The 21,934-nt window shown below is 55.9% G+C and overlaps 1 protein-coding gene across 2 annotated transcripts in view; it reads left to right on the forward strand.

Annotated features, from left to right (window-relative positions):
* The window catches only part of Runx3 (RUNX family transcription factor 3), a 59,344-nt gene that overhangs the window by 33,375 nt on the left and 4,035 nt on the right, over window positions 1–21,934 (forward strand). For both annotated transcript variants that reach the window (XM_052177718.1, XM_052177717.1), the window contains exons 2-5: window positions 115–392; window positions 2,579–2,735; window positions 10,719–10,823; window positions 18,625–18,774. In XM_052177718.1, the coding sequence (XP_052033678.1) occupies window positions 115–392; window positions 2,579–2,735; window positions 10,719–10,823; window positions 18,625–18,774 (690 nt within the window). The remainder of the gene's footprint in view (window positions 1–114; window positions 393–2,578; window positions 2,736–10,718; window positions 10,824–18,624; window positions 18,775–21,934) is intronic.

The following is a 21,934-nucleotide window of genomic DNA, read 5'->3' on the forward strand; positions in this document are numbered from 1 at the left end:
CGCCGCCCCTCCCCCCGCGCTGGCCGGGGCCCCGAGCCGCCGCCTTCCCGCCTCCCGCTTCCCGCGGCTGCGGCCGCCCGCGCCCTGACGGCCGCGGCATGCGTATTCCCGTAGACCCGAGCACCAGCCGCCGCTTCACTCCCCCCTCCACGGCCTTCCCCTGCGGCGGCGGCGGCGGCGGCGGCGGCGGCAAGATGGGCGAGAACAGCGGCGCGCTGAGCGCGCAGGCGGTGGCGGGCCCCGGCGGCCGCACCCGGCCCGAAGTGCGCTCGATGGTGGACGTGCTGGCCGACCACGCGGGAGAGCTCGTGCGCACCGACAGCCCCAACTTCCTCTGCTCCGTGCTGCCCTCGCACTGGCGCTGCAACAAGACGCTGCCGGTCGCCTTCAAGGTGAGTGCCTGGGGGGCCCCTCCTGAGCCGGGAGGACACTGGGGAACCTGGGCGCCCCCATTGCAGAAGCCCAGACAGGGGAGGACTTGGGCAAGCATCTAGAAATAGGACACGGAAGGGGGGTGTCATCCATCTGGCAAGACACGGGATACCCGGGCGCCCCTACTGCACGATCCCACTCCCGGAAGGACCCCCGCTGGACTCCAGGCGACCCGCAATAAGAGCCCACACCCCAGAGAACATGGGAGGTACCGGGGTAAGAGGAAAGGGAGTCACTTGGCTAGCAGAACCCAGGGGTGCCTGGTCACCCTCGCTACAGGAGCTCAGGCCCGGCAGAACATGAAAGGAACCTGGGTGTCCCCGCTGCCTGAGCCCGGGTCCGGAGAGAAATATGGTGTACATCAGCCAGGGAAGGTACCAGGAGGGCGTCCAGCAGAACTGGGCGTGGGGAGTACTCCCGCCGCTCCCACTCCAAGACCCCGCGTTGGGAACGGTGCACGGCGGCCTCGCTGCCAGAGGACATGGAGACTTGGGGCGCTCCTTCTCGGTTGCACTGACAGCTTGGAGGGGCCATGCCCCACTCCACCTGGCCTTCGCGGGACCCTGCAGAGTATGGCGGCGTGGAAGCCGAAGGACTGGGGCTTCCAGATGCTTTGGCACAGCCTAACCCGTAACCGGGATGAGGACCGCCGGAGCTGGGCGAGGACCCCGGGAGGTGTGGGGTGCAGAGGGCGCGGAGGGCTTGGCCTACCCCGCGGCGCCGCGCCTCCTGCTCTGCTGCAGAAGCACTTCCTTCCCACACTCTCAACCTCGGCGGCTGAAATTTTGCACAGGGCGACTGTAGGCCGGTCCTAAAGGGCTGCCTCCGGCATAAGTCTGCATCCCGAAAGAATGGCAAAGACTTGAGGAGTGCCTCCATTCTGAGAGCCCCGAGTCTTCAGAGATTTTTCCCCCCCAACTATACCGGGGATAGGCAACTGTTTCATTTTCTTCTTTCTTTTTCCTCTCTCTCTCTCTCTCTCTCTCTCTCTCTCTCTCTCTCTCTCTCTCGTAAGGGGGGCAGCCAGATGAAACGAAAACGCCTTGGTTTTCCCCTAAACCTCTCTCAACTGCCGTGAGAAAGGGCAGAGGAGGAAGGGCCAGCGGCTGGGGAGGTAGCGACGCCGGAGGTGACTGGAAAGCCGGCTGCTGGCAGCTGAGGCCCTCCTTGCTCCCATTAAGACTTCAAATTGGAAGGGGGGGGGGGCTGGTGACTCTTTGAGGTCTCCCGGGTGACATCTTAAAATACCAGCGGGGGAAATCTCCCGGGGAGGAGGGGGAGGAGGGGAGGGGGAGGCCCGTGTGACTGTAATCGTCAGATCGGAGGTTTTACTGTCACTTGGAGCTTAAAAGGAATCTTTGAAATTAAAAGAAGACAGGATGTTGACAGGAAATCTGGCCTTTTTAATCAGACCCCAAACATTTTCTCCTCGAAATCTTTCCCATCTGGATCCCCAGCCCCTGCACACGGCAGCCACGTTTAAATGGCTGGGACTCTGTTTAAAGTCTGGTTCAAAAGGCATCTGCCTCTTGATGCGCCTTGGGTGGGAAGGAGGGAGGGGAAGAGATGACATTTAAGGGACATCTCCACCCACCCATCCAACGGCTCCCAGCAGGTACAAGCTCAGTGATCGAAACCACCCCGTCCCTCTTGCCCGGGCTTTTCTGGATCCACTTGCAAAACAGCAGTTTGTTTTGCATTTTGCATTTTCTCTGCATAACGAATCCAGGCTCCGGCTGAGGCCATTTAACTGGGCCTTGGCCACACTGCAGGGCCAAATTCCGTACCCCGAAGGGCCAGAGCCTTAACTGACTGCAAGGAGTAGCCCCGTTGTTATGACTGCTGATTCTTTGGCAGTGTGGTCTCCTTCCTTAACCGCCCCACCCTTACCTGGGACCTTGCTGATTGACAGCTCTAGCTTAGACTTAATTTAATAATAATAATAATAAAAAATAGATGATTTCTTGTGGCTCTCATCAACCATTGGACCCAGGATTTAGGTTTGGTTGTATTGGGAATGGATCTAAGTCTCTCCCACCCTTGACTCAGAACCCCTCGGCAAGCCTGGGGCCTCGGCGGGCAGCTGTGTGTGAGCCCCTCCCTTTGGCCTTCCTAAGCCGTCCCCTCTCCGGCCCTGTTTCCTCAGGTGGTGGCCCTGGGAGATGTGCCTGATGGAACGGTGGTGACCGTAATGGCCGGCAATGACGAGAACTACTCCGCCGAGCTGCGCAACGCTTCCGCCGTCATGAAGAACCAAGTGGCCAGGTTCAACGACCTTCGCTTCGTGGGCCGCAGTGGGCGAGGTGAGAAGGAGGGGACTCTGGGGCGGCACGGGAGGGGATAAGAACTGAGGGAAGCCCCTGGGTCTCAGCAAGCGCTCCGAAAACAGAATCTGCAGGCCCCCGGTGCTGTCTGATAGCAAGTCTCCTACCGGTAGGCAGTACACCAACCGCCCTTTTATGTGATATGTCTGTGATCTCTTCCTAGTAAAGGAGAGTTTTCTCCTGGCTTCTAGGGTTTAGCCCTTCTTTCCCCATTAGCATGTGATCTCAGAAAAGATGCTGAGAAAGCTCCTTTGTGCCCAGCTCAAGCAAGGTGTAGATGTCTTTCAGTGGGGACCGAGGCATCCTGGTCACTTTCCCCAGGGCTGCGAGTCCTCTGTGGTCTCCCAGGGGCATCCCCAGAGCAGGGGGCTTCTTCGGGTACTTTCAAATAGAGAATTCTGAGTGGGGTGATGGATGTCGGAAAGAGAAGTTTGAAGGCTGCGCCATCTCAGCCCCAGGCTCACACTGGCTGACCTGCCAGCCCCGATCCACCCCAGTGGTAGCAAGAAAGCGGGACCAGACGCCACAGTGGCTGCCGCCAGGGGCTGTTGAGTGGGAGGTTGTTGGGACCTGAAACCCGTCATCACGTAACTCTGGGGTGGGGGAGCCCTCCCTGTTCCCATGCCCTGGGGAACAGGAGGATCTGCGGCTTTAAGACCAGCCTGTCGAGAGGTGGCTGAGCCCTGAAGTGGCTGAGCAGTCACCTTCCCAAGCTCTGGGAGCCCTCCAGGGTTAGGAAGTGAGCCGGCTCCTGGCTGCTATGACAGAGGCAAAATGGTGCTTTTCAACACCAATAAACAAGACCTTCTCAAGGTTGGCGTTCCCTGGGAGCTGCCAGCCTGCTCCCACCGGGCATCTGGGCACCATTTTGTGCGCCGCAGCCGTTCAGTATATACATTTAAATGTCAAACATATTTTTGACTTTTCGGCATTAATTAAAACCAGGGCGTTATTTGCATGTAATAACTGTTTACTTGTTACTTTTTATGAAACTGAAATAGTTTACATTCTTTCGAACATTTCCTGTTCCTGTTGGCTCCCTTCCCCACGCACAGATTTCTTTCAAACGTAGCCCTTAACTGGTTGCAGGTTGACGGGTGGAAAATGTTTGCTTTTATGAATTAAGCTTTCGTTGCTGCTCCTAATTAATCTCCAAGCCCCCTTTGTCATCCCCAATCTCTGAGCCCTTTGCAACTTAATCGAAGGCCTGGCCCTGGGTGAATCTTTCGGGGTGTAGGCTCCAGGGGAGGGGGAGGGACGGCGACAATATGGCGTTGTCCCTAGGGACGTTGGTAAATAGTGAAGTGGGTTCCCTGAACCCCACAAAGCACTCTGCACTCAGGGTTCCCTTCTAGCTCCACACTGCTCCCTCTCCTGGGGTGTAGCAGAGGAAAGAAAAGGTGGTGACCCTCTGACTGTGTCCTCTCTGCTACTAAGAAGTATTTTTGCTTTATTTATTTTGAGGCTGTCTCACACCCGGTATAGCGGAGGCTGGCCTGGAACTTGTTATGTAGTCAAGATTAAGCCCAGATTTGCAGTACTGCCGCAGCCTCCCGAGTGCTAGGATGCCAGGTGCTAGGATGGCTACCTCACCTAGCCCTTAGATGATCTCTTAGTGAATCGCACTGCCCAGATCCAAGGCCCCTCAGAGACAGATGCCTTTCTAAGGCATCGCTGAACTGCACGCTCTTGGATCTTTAGGTCCGGGGGGGGGGGGGGCGAAGCCTCATGATATCCCCCACACCCACATCACGCACATCGGGACAGAGCTCTTGGTTCCTGGTCTCCCAGTCTGAGCTAGGGCGGCTGCCCTTGGCCTGAGTTCCAAGCCAGCTAGGGACTTGCTGGATGGTGTTAGGAAGCTGACTTAACCTCTCTGTGCCTCCATTTCCTTATCTGTGAAATGGGGGGGGGGGGTTGATAATCCCACATTTTAATGAGATCTGGGGTGGATTAAAGACACTAGTATATAAATGTATGAGTTCCCAGATCCTGAGGTCTAGGTCCACGGTAGAGGTTTTGTACTTTAAATGGTTGGCACTGGGAGAGCCTTCAAGGTCCCTTTGAGCACTGACACCGAGTCTCTGATTGCGATTGCGATGTGGTTTGGCCGGGGGTGGGGGAAACCCAGAAGGTGTGCGCTGCTGAGTGCGAGAGGTAGGGGGTGCTGATGTGAGGAGGGCGGTGAGGAGGTCTGGAGTGCAGGTTGCCACCCTCTGCCATGCCTGTCCCAACAACTGGGAAATTCCTGCCTGAGAACCTGCCTCTGACACAGAGAACCGAGACCACTTACGGTCCCAAGAATTTTGGCTTTTTTTTTTCTTTTTAAATGCTAACTGTCTGAATCCCAGAACACTTTCCAAAAAGGAAAAGCACGCATCAGCACCCCACACTCACAGCACCCTGTACTCTCACCATACTGCAGGTGTGAATGGAAAGGAGTACTAGCCAACCAGTGCCTCGGCCAGCCCAGCCGCTGCACCCCTCCCTGCCCCCAGCGCCTCCTAATCTGCACCTCAGCTCCCTCCAGGGGCCATGGTCACCTTCTACCAGCAGTAGGATACCCTAGATCTCCGTCATTCCGCAGTAGCTCCAAAGAAGAGCCTTTCATGCAGATGCAGATTTGAATATGTAAATGACCCCGTGAGACTCCGCCTCTTCAACGCAGGCAGTGGGCAGGGCACTCTCAGAATCCCCTCAGCACAGAATGATGGGACTCAAAGTGAGATCGTGGCCTGGATAGTCAGCCCGTCCCCTGGAGATGGGGACATTCTTTAAAGAGTAGTGAACAGGGTTTTTTGTTTGGGGGGGGGGGGGAGGGGATGTTCTGTTTTGGCTTTTTGCAGAGCTAAGTATCAACCTGGCCCTGATTCATGCAGGACAAATGGTCTGTCAGAGTTACATCTGCATCCCCCCCAGATGGAAGCAAAACAAGACCTCCATCCTCTGAAAAATTCAGTAGTTGTTAGAAGAACCCACAATTTTGCTTTTGTTTAAGTAAAACTGAGTTAGCTTCGTGGCTTAGGAAGAAGGTTTTGTGTTGTTCCTGGTGGTAGTTTGTTTGTTTGTTTGTTTGTTTGTATTATTTTTTTATTTTATTAGATATTGGGATTTTTTAAAGTACATTTTTCCCTCCTAGGAAAAATTAATTCTTTGTGGCCCTATGCAGTGCTGGGCTTGTATGTGCTTACACACACACACACACACACACACACACCTGTCCACATGTACATGAACTCTAGTGAGCACACATCCCCCGAGGGCTGGCACTCTCCTGGCTTGCCATAGCAAATCCCCAGCTTGTCCTTCAAGGAGACCACTGAGGAGTCTCCGAGCACCTTGTCCTTAACTGGCTAAGAAGCAGCAGAGGTGTGTGGAGGAGACTTGGGGTGAGAACTGTAGGCGCGGGCTGATGGCTCCACCAGTCAAGGGATAAAGGCATCTTGCTGAAGCCCTGTGGTTATGGAGCTGAGGCGAGGCCCCAGGAGTCTAGGCAGCTCCCTGTGGGAGGGGCTTGTCAGTCACACTTCCTGACTCCCTTGAGACTGCTGATTGGTCAAGGGCTACAGTGTATGAATGTTTCGCACACCTGAACAGGACAGCCTTCCTATCCCTATCCCCACTCCCACCCCACTCCCACCCCCCACCCCAACACCTCCAACACACACACACACCCTATTTCCCCTCACCCCACCCACCCCCACTAGCTAGGCCAGCACACATGGTTCCTTGATTGCAACTCCTGGCCTCATGGCCTGGTCCCATGCATGGTTGCTAGGCTCCTGCCCAGCCAGCCACCTCCTCATCTTCCTCTCAGCTTCCTGCACCAGAGAGATGTTCACACTGAGCACCACCAAGGAGAGGACTGGGGACAGGGGGCAGCTTGCCCCGCCCATCTTTCTCAAGGTCTCTTGCTCTTAGCCCCAGACCTGACTCCCTGTCTGCTCTATGGTTGGTTGAGAAGCCAAGGAGCTATCCAGATCTGCTGGTGTCTGCTGGTGACCTCAGGAGTGGCCTGTGGTTTGTTTCCTGGGGCAGGATGGGAGAGGGGTGGCAGATGTTTAGTTGTGTGTGTGATTCTGGGTCCTGCCTGGATCCTGTGGGCGCTGGGCAACCACAGCCCCTCTGTGAGCCTCAGTCTTTGCATCTGGGAAATCGGTGCATTTAAAATAGTTAATTCAGTTTCTATCATACACCAGGGGGTGGCGTCTTAGGAACTGGGGGTAGGGTGGGGCAGAGATAGGATGATACTCTAGCCCCTATGAGTTTAGCACTTCAGAGAGAGAGAGAGAGAGACAAAGAGACAGAGAGACAGAGAGCCCAGCGGATTCTGAAGTGAACTTTGCAAAGAAACTTTGCACAGGTCCCGGGCAGGAGGCGCATGGAGCTGCAGAGGGAAACAGCTACCTTTAGCCACCCAGGAGGGGATCACGGTACACTGGCCTTCTGTGGAACAGATTTCCTAGTAACCTCTAGCAGTGGCTCTGGTGATCACCGTAGCATTGACTTCATGAGTATTCGGAGCAATCTCTAAGGACTGTCATGTGATCTGTAAATGTCTGCGTAGCTTGTTGGTGACAAGGTCACGGGCACTGCTCATTACACTTCTGTGGCTTGTGGCTTGCGCTCTGGCTTGAGAGAGGCTCTTCCAGTCAGGGCTTGGGGACAATACTGTTGCAGATTTTCCTGTCCCAGATCCCTGGCCCGCTCTATGCTAAGAAGGGCCAACCACAGAGGCCAAATTGAAAATCTCCAGTCTGTTTGTTTGAGGTTTTGGGCCCTGGGGATAGAACCCAGGACCTGAAGCATTCTAGACAGACCTTCTAGCACTGAAGCCAACCCCGCCCCTCCCCCCACCTCTGAAATGTCACCTTTAAATAAAGTAGCTAGGGGAAGTCCTCATTGAAAAGGTGACTCTCCAGTACAGACTTAGGCCTTAGTCTTCAGTGCTGGCAGCTAAGGCCCCAGGCACCAGCCTTCCCCTCTGCTCACTGTGGCCCCAGAAGCAATGAGGTCGGACAGCCTCTGACTTCCCCTTGGCGCCCCGCTGGGTGGGAGGAGGAGTCTAAGAGAGACATGACCTCAAAATGAGAAGGCAGAGAGAAGAGAGTCCCCAAGGGGAGTGGAAAGGAATCTGAGGCCACCTGCCCTGTGTCCCCAGACTGTCTGCAGTTCTCTTTCCAGAAATCAAGCAAATGGTTTCTGAGCCTGAGGACAGGGTCAAGCTGGCTTTCCTAACTCAAACCTCCAAGGATAGAGGCCTTAATATTTGTGTCCTGGGCTCTGCTGGCACCTCGGGGACCTTCTTCTAGCGAGGAGAGTCTATTTCCCAGAGTTCTCTGTACTCTCCCAGAAGCCCTTGAGTTTGGAGCCTCAGCTGGGTGGTTGGCCTGGCTGCCTTAGCCATGCTCAGGTGTCTCCTGTTTCTGGGGCTCGAATTTTCCCTTGAGCAAAGAGAACAGTAAACGTGCCTGTGTCCTCTTGGACAGCAGGACTGTGAACACCGGCCCTCTCCTTAGGGCACCATTAACACGGCCTGTCTCCAGGAGCCTCCAGGGTGTCCTTGGGGGCCACTCCAAAGAGGCACAAATGCCTGGACTTGGACAGCCCAGGGGGAATTCCTAAGCATCTAACTCGGGTTAAGAGTCAATCCAGAAGCAAAGCTGGCAGAGGGGAAATTGGGCTTGGATATCTGTGGAGTCCCATCCTGTCCCCACCCCACCCTCAGGCTCATCTCAAATGGTAACAACGCTGGCCTAGACCTTGGAGTAACAGGCAGAGAAACAGCCAGTGTACAGCGTGATAGAATGACTAATATGATAGAAAAATCAGGATTGCCCTTTGATGTCCCTTCACCTTAGGCCTTGTGCGCCAGTCAGAGCCCTTCATGGTAGAGGACATTGAAAGTACACCTTCATCTACTTCCTGCCTGGGGAGGCCTCTAACATGGACAGTAGAAGCCACCAATAAGGGAGAGAACGAGAGGGGGGAAGAAGGGAAGGAGAGAGGGAGGAGGGAAAGGGAGAGGGACAGGAAGAGGGAGAGAGAGAGAGAGAGAGAGAACAGAGTATGAAGAAGAGCTGAAGTTAGAAAGCTATCTGTGGTGGCCGTCACTCAGCCGTAGCTGCGAACAGGCATCAGGTGGAGCTCAAAGGCCCTAAAGCCCCAGCCAACGGGAAAGTCTCCAGAACAGTCGTGGGTGGTGATGCGGGCTGGATTCTGGTGATGGATAGTGACCAGAGACAGTTTCAGTCTCACTAATACAAGAAAGGCAAACAAAATGAAGAGGAATTGAAGATTTCCGTTGTGATAGACAGAAGCCAGTGGCATTTCAGTGACGTGTGACCTCACGTCACTCATGGTGAGGTACGTGTCCCAAGAGAGTCAAGATCGGCCCCCACAAACTCATCCCGGGCCTCTGAGGTGACACACTCGCTCAACACCTCTTGCAACTCGCTGGGAGGAAGTCTACAGAGAAGGAGATGTTGACAGAGATTTTGACACATGGAAGGTCATATTTTAAATGGTAAAGAGAGAAAAAAGAAACAAAAAAGTATTATTTGAAAAAAAAAATTTCCCCTCTGAGGAATTTTGAATGGAGACACTGAAGCCAAACGTCTATCTAAAAATAGAACAGGGTTCTGGAAATAACAGTCGTGTCTACAGCTCCCAGGTCAGCCGCCCTCTCACAGTGCCGGCTGCACACAACAGCAACAACTTAACGTGACACAAGGGGATGGACCAATCAAAGCTGAGACGTCTGCCAGGGGAATACTTAGCAGCCATTAAAAAATGAAGTTTATGGAGAACTTGTAATTCCAGAAGGAAAGAAAACAAGATGGTTTTTTTTTGGGGGGGGGGGGGCTGGTGAGATAGCCCAGTGGTTAGAGCTCTGACTCCTCTTGCAGGAGACCTGGGTTTGATTCCCAAAACACTGGTGGTGGCTCACAACAATCTGTAACTACAGTTCCAGGATCTGATGTGCCTTTGTGGGTGCTGGATCACACACATGGCAAGCATACATACAAACATTCTCATCTAAATAAATAAATATAAATAAACAGACAAAACAGGTGCTAGTACTTGGGAGGCAGAGGCAGGTGGATCTCTGCGAGTTCAAGGCCAGTCTGGTCTATACATTGAGTACTAAGACAGCCAGGGCTCCATTGAGAGATCCTGTCTCAAAAACAAACAAAAAAATGAAAAGCTATGGGCGTTATCACCATAGCGACTGTAAAAACCGTTCCACCCAGAGGAGTGGAAGAGAAACTCCGAATGATGGTGGTTGTGTCGGCCAGTGGCACTGTGGGTGGGATTTCTTCTTCTTTTTAAATATGTTTTGTGTTCTCAATTTTTTTTTCCATAAAGATCACTAATTACTCTCAGGAAAAAGCACACACCCATCTGAGATCTTTACCTCAAAATCGTATGAGTCCCTAAATAGAATATCACAAAAATATAGTCTCATAAAACGGAGGGAGAAAGCCAAGAGAACGGGCGGTGGTGGCGCATGCCTTTCATCCCAGCACTTGGGAGGCAGAGGCAGGCGGATTTCTGAGTTCGAGGCCAGCCTGGTCTACAGAGTGAGTTCCAGGACAGCCAGGGCTACACAGAGAAACCCTGTCGAGAGAGAGAGAGAGAGAGAGAGAGAGAGAGAGAGAGAGAGACAGAGAGAGAGAGAGACAGAGAGAGACAGAGAGAGACAGAGAGAGACAGAGAGAGATAGAGAGAGAGCCAAGAGAAGAGGGCCCTGTATAGTCAAAGGACAGCTAAGGCTACGCCTCCTGTGGCCTTGAATGCCCAGCCTAGCAGCTTGCATTGTGCTTTCCCCGCCTTCTTTCTGTGATTGCAAGGACTAAAGTGTGTGTGTGTGGGGGGGGGGGGTCTGGCAACAGATTGGCGGAGGGAGGCCGGGGGACTGTGCATGTGCCTTTCACCCAACTCCTGCCTTGATTTCCCCAGGGAAGAGTTTCACGCTCACAATCACCGTGTTCACCAACCCTACGCAAGTGGCCACCTACCACCGAGCCATCAAGGTCACTGTGGACGGACCCCGGGAACCCCGACGTAAGTGCTCCTGAGCCTTAGTCAGGGCAAAGGCTCGGGGGGGGGGGGGGGGAGAAGGGCACTGTGCGTCTCCCTCCAAGCACTCAAAGGGTCTCGGTGCGAAACTTAAGCCCTCTGGGCTCAGCCCCAGGCTCTGAAGAATCAGCCAGGAGACCGAGATGGTCCAGACTCTCTAGGGACAGCAGGAAAGAGGAAGGGCGCTATGGCGGGCAGCATTGGAGGTGCTCTGCACCCCAGCTGCCTCTGCAGGGATGAAGGATGTGAGGGAGCAGCTCCCGAGGGTGCTATGAAGCCATACCCTGTCCTGAAAGCCCTGGATCTTCAGAGGCCAGGCATGCTGGCTACAGCATCCGCGCAGACGAGAACAGGGATGCAGTGCGTGTAGCCCGAGCATCAGCGGCATCTGGCAATTCCTGGTCCCTCCGAGTCCATCAGTGCCTGCAGCAGGGAGTGGAATGTGCACGTGCACTGAAGCAACTTTTCATGACAGCCGAGCCAAAGGGCTTCCCTGTTCCAGGGAGGTGATGGCCCAGTGCTTGTAGGGACCTTGATCTGTGCCAGTAGGTGTCTGCTCCTGCTTCAGGCTGCCAGGCCTTGGGACGCAAGGGCAGGGCCTGGGCCTTCTGCTTGGTGCCCAGGAAACTCTCACCAGGGCCACATTAGTGGGAGCCCCATTCCAGCTGGGAGTCAGGTTTCACCCCTCACCTAGTACTCCCGCAGGTAGCTCTTGGGGGTGGGGCTGGAGGTGCCGAGATGGACAATGGACTTAGGGAAGTCACTTTGCCTCAGGGTCACCTTCTCCCATGCCCTGAACTACAGGGAAGATCCCTTTCAGCCTCATATTTCTTGTCTGAAAAATGGGTTTGTACAAGCAGTTGCCTAGGCTACTGTTACCTAGGCTACTGCTGTGCACAGGCAATGGATACATCTATTTGTACACAGCAACTCAGGGAGGTGACTGATGGGCAGTCGCCTCAGCCAGGGCCTCAGCGACCGTATGGCCAGGAGACTGGCACTCGGTGCCTTCTCTGTGAAGGGAGCTGATCTGATCCTGAGCCACCGGGGGTCTGCAGGTCGGGAGTAGCACAGAGAGGTCCCAAGTGGCCAGGCATTGCCTGCAGGTCCCAAGGGGATCCTGTGTACACCTGTTAGCCCTGTGCTTCCTGAGGCCTGTGGGTGAGGATGTGGGTCAGCCTGCCCACGGTGCCCCCAGTGAGTCCTCTGCACATCTTCTCTGGGTTCCCCAACCCAACCCGCCATACCTTAGATGGCCCTTTAAGGATTAAGCTGGTTGGTTGGGGTCAGAGGCTAGAATTGCTGTGTGGCCTAAGACCCCTCGTATCCCTCTCTGGGCCTTCTTACTAGCTCATTTTTGAAACAGAGCAGAGGAGAGGGGCTATTCTCCAGGTTACTCCAGGTTATCCCATCCAGGTGGGTCTCCCAGAGGTAGAAGCTGAGGTCTTAAGTCTGGAACTTAAGAGGGTCATAAGATTCCTGACTTATTGCTACCACACAGGAAGTGCCCTGCCCCTCAGACACCTGACCAGCTCCCTGCTCTCAGATTTCTGCAGTTTCCCCTCACTCCACTTGTCAACCCCTGTGAGGTCAGAGTCTCTGTGTGGGTAGGGCTGGTCCTCAGTCTGGCAGCAGCAGTCAGTCCTGCATCCCCGAGGCCCAGGTGCGGCTTCTGTGGCCAGGTCTGTCCCCTCTAGTGCCCTGTAGAACGTGCCCAGCCTGCAGCGGGGTGGCCAGCTAGGGCTGAAGCTGGCTCAGTGGCTTCCTGCCTGTGTGGCCTCAGTCTCTGATGGATTCCTCCCGGTCGCCGTCTTCTGGTTCAAACCCGGGTCGCTGAGCTCCATCCAGCACTGGGATGGGAGGTGGCGCAGGAGCTGGCCATGCTGGTGGTGGTCTGGTCACAGCTCGGGGACAACTAGCCTTCCTCCAGGCACAGCAGGTGCTGCTACCAAAAGGGTGGGTGCCTACTTCTGTGCCCTTCTGGAGGCTGGGGGTATGGCCTGGAAGCTTCTCTTCCTCTAGATGTGCACAAAATAATTCCCACAAATAGTTTCCCAGGCACAGGGCCACACCTCCAGCACTACCTGCCACTTGCTGGTTCCCACCCTCCTGGGCCTCACATTCCACAGGAGAAAGGAGGAAACAGGTTTCACAGTGTCTGTGGCCCTGCCAAATCTGGTGGCGGCCTCTTCCTCTCTTGCGCCCTCTTCCCCACTCTAGCTGCTGGCTTCTGCCAGGAACATTCCTGCCTCAGGGCCTTTGCACAGCTGCTGTCATGCCAGAATCATGCCTCTGTGCCGGTCTGCGTATTCTGCCACACCAGCGTCCTCTTTTGCCTGTCTGCTACTTGCGCCTGGCCCTGAGGATGCCCACAGGAGCGTTTAGTTGATATTCCTTAAATAGGTCCGGACTGAGCTAAATAAATCATTTGTTCACTTTGGCAAAGCTGGGAGGAAGCCAGAGTAGACGGAGGGTGGGCAGGGTGGGAGGGCTTCCTGGTTGATGCTGTCCTGGAGAAAGCGGGCCCATAGCAGTGTGGCCTCTTGGGACCTGAAATGGACAGGAAAAAGTGATCCAGTGGCGACAACTGAAGGGTGGTGTCATCCTGGCCTCCAGGTGTGGGGAAGATGTGGACAGGATGCTTGGGTCCAGAGAGACACGGTCCTGGTCACTCTGTCCCCCCAGATCCTCGGAACACCCAAGGAAGGCCTGGCAGATCTGAGAGAACCCGCCCAGTAGAAGGGAAAGGGTTAACCTCAGACCTCCCAGCTCCCCTAATCAGGCCCAGGCCTGGAAGCCCCAGTTGCAGCCCTGGGCGGCGAGCCTGCTACCTCCCCGCCGCTGGCCCTCCGCCAGCCAGCTTCCCTGCTCAACCACCACTGGTTTTCATCTGCTCACAGGGGGCCAATTCACAGCGGACCACCCCAGGCCCGGCACCCGCCTGCCATCCGAGCGGCTGATCCTAGTCCGGTGTAAATCTCCCCACAGGCCGCAGAGCAAGCTGCAGCAGCAGGCGCACAGTGGCTGCTGTGTGTGTGTGTGTGTGTGTGTGTGTGTGTGTGTGTGTGTGTGTGTGTGTGTGTTGCAGGCTGCTGGGAAGCTCTGGACCAGCCGGGGGCCTGATGGTTGGGGACTCACCTCAGGGCCCTACACGACTTTGCCTTCTCTCTCTCTCTCTCTCTCTCTCTCTCTCTCTCTCTCTCTCTCTCTCTCTCTCTCTCTCTCTCTCCATGCTGCCTCCTGCCTCTTTGAGGCCAGACTCGGAGCTGGCCTCTGGCCAGTCAGAGCCCAGCTCTCCGCTGTTGGAGGCCCTCTGTGAGCTAAGGCAACTCCTTCCAGGTTTTAGGATCACCTTGTGAGCTTGGCTTGTGCCTTCTCTTTCCACTGTGAGAGATGCGCAGGGGGCGGGGCGGATGGGCGGGCCAAGAGAAACCTTTCAGAGGGTGGTGGCCTTAAAGTTGTCCGTGTGGTCCACCAGGCGCGGTGACCCCCAGCCTCCCCCTGCCCCACCTGCGGCAGGCAGGGACCAACCCTGGCAGATGCTTGCTTGGCTCTGGGTGACACCAGGAATCTGGCAGGTGGCAGAAGCCATGTTAGCCTGGTTGGGAGCAGTAAGGCCATCCCAGCTGGACTGTGTGTCCTTGGGAACTCTCCCAGTCTAGAGCCTGGGACCTTGTCACCTGCCTGTGGGGTCCATTAATGGCTCAGTTCTGCTCGGTGGGAGCTGTTGACCCAGGAGTGGGAGGCGGGTCAGAGCAGGGCTGCACCCTGCAAAGATCAGGGCCTGTGGGCTGTGTACCTCTTAAGCCTGACTCCACCCTTAGAGGCTCTAAGCCTTTTATCCCCATTTTATAGAAGAAACATCAGGTGCCTGGTGGGAATCAGCAACTTTCCCAAAGCTACTGCTGGAGGATGGCTGTCTGCAATGGGCCGGGGGCCACTGGCCCTGGAGTGGGCTAGCTCAGATCTGCACACCCTGGGCTAGGTCCCAGGCACTCAGGCACTCACTGTGATCAGAGACTCCCTGCTTGAAGCATTTCGAACAAAGGCCTACAGGTTGGGGTGGGGGGGGCTTACCCCAGGCATCCTTCTCCCCAAGAGGACTCTATTTTTACCTGATCATCTACCCCTGGGGCGGGGGAGGGATTAGGATAACAACCACTTGACAGATTTGGAAACTGAGGCCCAGAGGAAAGCAAGTTGGGCGGCAGTAGTTGTGTGGTTGGGACTCGGCCCTGAGTTTCAAAGCAAGGCAGAGCCCTCGGGAGGCCACTGAGACCCCGTGTCCTAGTTAGGGTTTCTGTTGCTTTGATAAAACACTATGACCACAAGCAACTGGGGGTGGGGGGAGGGGAAGGGCTTATCTTACAGCGCACAGGTCACACTCCATCACTGAGGGAAGTCAAGGCAGGAGCTGAAGCCGGCTGCTGAGTGCTGTGATCCTTCCTCCTCAGTGGTGGAGTGGGACCTCGGAGTCACAACTCTTTCCTTCCCAAGTTACTTTTGCTCACAATAGAAAGTAACTGAGACACCCAGTCCTGTTCCCCTGCTCATGCTCCCCGCACTGAGTAGAGAGAGCCCTCTGGGCTGGGCCCCCAATACCCTGACACTCACACCTTGTATCTCAGAGCCAGGCCCCTTCCTGGGATGGACTTGGGGAGAGCAGTAGCCAGTTGTCTGATAGAAGCCATCAGCCCATCAGTGGCTCTTCCCAGCCTCAGTGTTCCCACCTGTAAAATGGGGGCACGTCGGGTCTCCCTCATGGGAAGGCCAAGAGAGTCAGCAGGGGTGTGCCTCCTGTCTGCTGTGGAGAGAGCTTCCTGTGCCCAGCAGATTCCAGTTTCCTCTGCTTTCTACTGCATTCTGGGATGTTCATAGGGATCTCGGGGTGGGTCCAAAGGACAGGGAGCCTTTCTGGCAGAGGCTGCCCTGCGCTGAGGACAGAGGGTGTGAGAGAGCTGGCCAGGCCAGGTGCAGCAGGAGGCCAGAGCTACCCAGACGCTGCCTCCTTTCTTTCCACTGGAGGCTGGAGGCCATGATGACCAGTGCCAACTTCTTGTGATTTTAAGTCAGTGACTCGCCAAGGGAGGGGACATAGGTGAGCAGGTTGTGGGGGTGGGGGGAGGAGGACCACTGAGGCACAGAGCATAGAAGGGCAAGATACGAGTGGTTGAGGGAACCAGCCAGCTCCATGCCCTCGATGTGGGAAAAAAGAATGAAAGGCTTTTTCTGTGGCCCACCTCCTCCCCGGGGCGCAGGCCGGGCGCTCTAGCTTCCGTTCGGTTCTGTTCCCAGCCTCGTGGCTCTGAGACTCTCTGGCGCCCTGGCCATGTGGGGTCAGCAGACTCCCCCCACCTCTCCCTGGCAATGGCTTCAGTACTGCACAGGCACAGGAAGCAGTCCTGTGGTGTCCTCTCTTCCCGCGAGCCTGCCTTCACCCTGGGGGAACAATGGGCACAGCACTAGGTCCCTGGAGTCAGGGATCTGGGCCGGCTGCCTGGTCACCAATCATCCTGGCCTCAGTGTCCTGGTGTGTCGTCTGCCTCCCCTGTGGTCAGCGTGTTAGGGATGACGCTGTAGCTCAGGGTAGACCGGGAGGGTATGAGTGAGCTCCAGGTTACACCTGTTGGGGCTCATCCTTGGGCCCGCCCTCCTGCCGGCCAGAGGAACAGCTGCAAACACTGTCCACTGTGACTCAGAACCAGGGGACTTTGCTCATCAGCGCCGCTGACAATGAGAGCAGGCCTGAGGTTTTGCACCGGCATCTGTGTGGCCCCATTGGCTGCCTTCAAGCTTGTGGCTGACTGAGACACCCAGCTCCCTGCCCCCAAGCTGCTCAGCCCTCAGCCTCCGTCCATCCTGTAGGCTTTATCTGGTCAGCTTCCTGCCTGTTGAGATGCCTTGGCATTCATCGCCCCTGCCATCTCCAGTAGCCTCAGAGCTGGGCTTTGGCGCTTCTGCTGAGCCAGAAATGACAGGAGAGCATCATGACACCAGCCAGGCATCCTGGGCGAGCCACAAGCCCAGGCACCCTGCCTGTCTTATCACAGACTTGGGGCGGGACTGGGGAGGCCTTCGAGTCTGCGGCCAGCTCCAGGTGCCCTCGGGCCACATCTTTCCCTTCATTTCCTAGAACCTTGGGGTGGTGGCAGCTGCTGCCAAGCATACCACTGGCCGCGGCTGGTGCTTCATGAGGGGACAGCAGGGTCCCCTGGTTATTGGCCACCTGCTGAACTGTGCCTTTCAGGAGCCCCTGCTCAGTTCCTGAAGCTGTCCTGTGCCCAACTGGGCCTGTGTGACAGGCATGTGTGGGAGCTCTGAGGCCCGTGGGTCCCAGAACCATTAGGCCACATTTTCAAAGTCATAAATCTGGGGTTTTTTGTTTTGGTTTGGTTTGGTTTTTTTACCTTCCTCAGGTCCCTCATCCCAGCAGGGGTCAGTGGTCATGTCACGTTTTTTTCCAGCCCCGGGGTCACTTATGTAGCTTCAAGCAGAACAGTGACTCAGTTGTACCGCCCACCTGTCTGTCAATCTAGAGAAGTCCACGCCACTCCAGACCCAAAGACCCAGGCAATCTTCTCACACTGAACACACCCTCTTACACTTCCCCTGCCATCCTTGGCGTTCCGTGTGACAAGCCTCTACTGCTCCCTGAGCCACAGTCCCCGTCGTCACAGAGAAAGCCTGGTGGCAGAAGGAGCTAGTGTTTGGGCATTAGGCAAGGATACCAGACAGGAGGTGTGAACTTGCGTGGACCCAAAAGGAGACACTCAGAATCGCTATGTATTGGAGGAGAGGAACGAGAGGAAGCTATATCTCTAGGGAGTGTGACAAGCAGGCTCACGGGACATCCAATCATGCTGCTCTTTGTGTCACACTTGTGAGCCAGGGTGGCGGCGAGGGCATTTCTGAGAGTCTGGTGGTCACTGTCCCCACCTCATAGGCACAGAGCTTTCGGGAGTGTCACTCCAGGAGAAAGTGACACAGTGGTGCACGCACTCTAGAAAGTTCCACGAATGCCGTCTCCCTCTGTGGTTTCCATTCACACAAGCCCACACAGGCTGGGAAGAGAAACTTGAGAACCGACGGTCACGGACCCTCGCTGACAGGGGGGCCTCCGTGGCCAGGGCTCAGTTTCATTTCAGAAACTCAGTGTGTTGTTTGAGAAATGAAAGTTAGGTGACTGGGGGTGCCTGTGGCACTTGGTGACACTCAAGTGTCTTGAGCCCTTAGCAGGTGCATAGCCAGCCTGGGACTCCTGTGTGGACTGTGGCTGGGCAGGGACCAGAAGCCGGTATACCCCCTGATGACCACGCCTCTACCCTCCTTCCTGAGGTCCTGAGAGGAAGACAAGCTTAAGGGTGGCTAGGTTGGTGAGGGCCAGGTGACCAGCATCACGCCCTCACAGGGATGCCTGAAGCGGGGGTTCGCAGAGTGTGGGAATCTGCATGCTGAGGGGTGAGGGGTGGTATCACCCCTGGGGGCTTCTCCTGACTCCTTGGCTGAGCCTCTTGCCTGGGTATTTTTACCTGACAGATCATGTTGGGGAGGTTTAGGTAGATCAGAGCTTAACATCACAGCATACTGGTCCAGTCAGAGCTCCAGATGTGATGTTAAGAATGACCATTCTGAGGAGAGATCAGGCAGCCTGAAGTGGCACATAGCCACGATCTCTGGTCTGTTTGGAAAGTCAGAGAGTTCCACAGAGATCTCAGCTAGACTCCAGGAAGAACTTCCTAGCAAGGCAAGGCATTATGGTGACTGATGGACTCCCCATACTCCACAGGGCACCGGCAGAAGATAGAAGACCAGACCAAGGCCTTCCCCGACCGCTTCGGAGACCTGCGCATGCGTGTAACACCAAGCACACCCAGCCCCCGTGGCTCTCTCAGCACCACGAGTCACTTCAGCAGCCAAGCCCAGACCCCAATCCAAGGTACGGAGGAGCAGAGCTCTGTGGGGAGCAGGCAGGGGCGTGGATAAGGATCCGGGATCCAGTCCATCTACCTCAGGCCGAGTCCCTGGGGAAGGTGGGTCTTCCACTGTTTATTGGTGGACAGCTGGGGCAGCTGCAGTCTCCACTCCCAGGTCTCCTGAGGGCTGCTCTGTTCCAGGCCCTTGCCCACTCCCTCAGCAAATGTTCACTGACTCATGCACAGTGCCTGACCCCGGGATGAGTGTGAACAGATGTGGCCGTCCCTCCCTCTGAAGTTCATTAGTCCACAGGGACATGAGGGTAATCCTGCGGTGTCCACAGAGTCATGGCGACTGTGTCCTCACTGTACACCCACCCCTACTACCTCAGCTTTCTCACAGTGAGGAAAGATAGCAGGAGGCTATCTCTTCCCAGGGCTGGGCGCTAGTCACACCAGGAACTGGGATAAAGGATGCCTAGCCCAGTCTCTCCACCCAGAACCACACAGATGGAGAGCACTGGGGTCAGGTTCTGCCTCAGTTGCTCCGATGAGGATGCTGGGCTGCACGCAAATCTCCCGTTGGCCCACCTGAGGCAGGTGCCTGGCCAGGCCTATGCCCAGCATCGTGCTTCCGTTGGGAGCCAGAGACGGGAGGCTTAATATAGCTGGCTCAGACCAGTCAGGGGAAGATGCCAAACCACAGAGACAAGAGGGCTAGATGCTGCCCTGTGTGATACCTGTCCCTTCAGATCACCAGTGCTGGCTCAGGGCCTCTGTGGCACACGACTGAGTTGAAGCTGAAGAGAATTGGGGCTTTCTGGTGGCTGTGTCTACTGTCTCCCTGGCTTGTCCCTAGGTAGGCCTGAGAGGAACCTGAACACTAGGGTCAAAGTAGGCCATATGCTGGTACCTCTGTTCCCTGCTTTCTGCCCTTCTCCACACCAGTCATTTCCTGGTGGTGGGGGGAGGGCATCACTTGGAATATCATTATCCATGTGTTCTGTGCATGAATGATACAGTGTCAGGGACATAGTACCATCCCTCAGTGTGCCAAGAAGCTAGCCCAAGCTAGGAAAGGCCCTGGCCCCAGCATGCCTGAACCTGTGGACTTCGGAGAGGGAGATTTGGCATTTGAGCCCTGGGCCCTTTAGATAAGTTCTCAGCATCTACCTCACACCCAGCTCTGACCAGGAGCTCACTCTTCCCTCACTCCCACAGGCCAGCACCTACAGAGGTTGGCCTAAAAGGGATGAGGTCTAGCCCAGAGGCCGACAGAGCTCAACAGTGCTTCCTGTCCATCGGTTCTCATGAGAGAAGAAGACATGTTTGCTCTGTCACGGGGAGAGGGTGTGCTCCCAGGGACTAGAATCAGCCTCTCCACAGCCCCAAACCTCACCTCGCTATGGCATAGATGGCCAGGCCTTCTCTTCCTAAATCCTGAGATGGGATTCTTCAGCCCCGTGGTAGCTCCAGCTAGCCCTTTGGTGTTTAGGAGAGGGTCCCGGATAGCCTCGGGAAGAAGCATATCCTTGGCTATCATGCCAACCTGACCGGTTCCAGCTCTGCCTTGCGCTGCCTGTATGATCTTAGGCAGGTCGCCTAACTCCTCTGAGCCTGTGTTTTCTCATTCACAAACTGAAGAGACTTCTGTCACAGAGTGGCTTTGGCAGGCTTGTGTGTGAAGAATCACCCTCCTTAGCCCTCCCTGCTGGTGGGATTCCCCTCAGGATGCCCTACCGCTTCCCTCGGTGCCTGTTAACAGACTTGACCCCTAGCTTTGGACACTGTAGGCAATGCCAAGACCCAGCCCTCCCCTCCCCACTGCAGACACCCACAATGGGGGCTTCTCACAGCTCAAAGGGCTCATTCAGCTGAACGCAGCAGCAGGGGCAATTTGGAGAATATAAACATTTCCTTGAGCTGCTGGCTTGGCTGCTTGACAGTGGCTCAGGCGGCTCAGATTTCCTGGGGCTGTGAGGCTGAGGTGGGCACTGGAGTCTGAGGAAGTTGCTGAGGGTCCGAGGGGGTGCCTGGGGCAGGTACTTCTCCACCACTTTGGAGGGGAATCTGCAGCAATGAGGACAGAGGCAGGAGGGGACGGTGGCAGCTCCACATGTCTGAGGCTCTCTACTACAGGACCAGAGTCCCACTGTCCCCTCACAAGTCTTGTTTGATCTGCTTCAAGAGCAGGGTCCCCTGTCAGCAGGCATCTGTGTGCAGCATCCTCTCATCCCTCAGCATCCTCTCATCCCTCAGCATCCTCTCATCCTCAGCATCCTCTCACCCCTCAGCATCCTCTCACCCTCAGCATCCTCTCATCCCTCAGCATCCCCTCATCCCTCAGCATCCCCTCATCCTCAGCATCCTCTCATCCTCAGCATCCCCTCATCCCTCAGCATCCTCTCATCCCTCAGCATCCTCTCACCCCTCAGCATCCTCTCATCCCTCAGCATCCTCTCATCCCTCAGCATCCCCTCATCCTCAGCATCCTCTCATCCCTCAGCATCCTCTCACCCCTCAGCATCCCCTCATCCCTCAGCATCCTCTCACCCCTCAGCATCCCCTCATCCCTCAGCATCCCCTCATCCCTCAGCATCCTCTCATCCCTCAGCATCCTCTCACCCCTCAGCATCCCCTCATCCCTCAGCATCCCCTCATCCCTCAGCATCCTCTCATCCCTCAGCATCCTCTCACCCCTCAGCATCCTCTCATCCCTCAGCATCCTCTCACCCCTCAGCATCCTCTCATCCCTCAGCATCCTCTCATCCCTCAGCATCCTCTCACCCCTCAGCATCCCCTCATCCCTCAGCATCCTCTCATCCCTCAGCATCCTCTCATCCTCAGCATCCTCTCATCCCTCAGCATCCTCTCATCCCTCAGCATCCCCTCATCCCTCAGCATCCTCTCATCCCTCAGCATCCTCTCACCCCTCAGCATCCTCTCACCCCTCAGCATCCCCTCATCCCTCAGCATCCTCTCATCCTCAGCATCCTCTCATCCTCAGCATCCTCTCATCCCTCAGCATCCTCTCATCCCTCAGCATCCTCTCATCCCTCAGCATCCCTTCATCCTGCAGCATCCTCTATGCAGGAGATGGGCATCAGGCTCTTCTCCCTCTCAGGCCTCAAGACACACTGACCAGCCAAGGAGTCCCCGGTTTTTATTTCAGAAAGCTCCAGT

Source organism: Apodemus sylvaticus, chromosome 3 (assembly GCF_947179515.1).
Source record: "Apodemus sylvaticus chromosome 3, mApoSyl1.1, whole genome shotgun sequence".
In the NCBI taxonomy this organism is placed as follows: Eukaryota; Metazoa; Chordata; class Mammalia; order Rodentia; family Muridae; genus Apodemus; species Apodemus sylvaticus.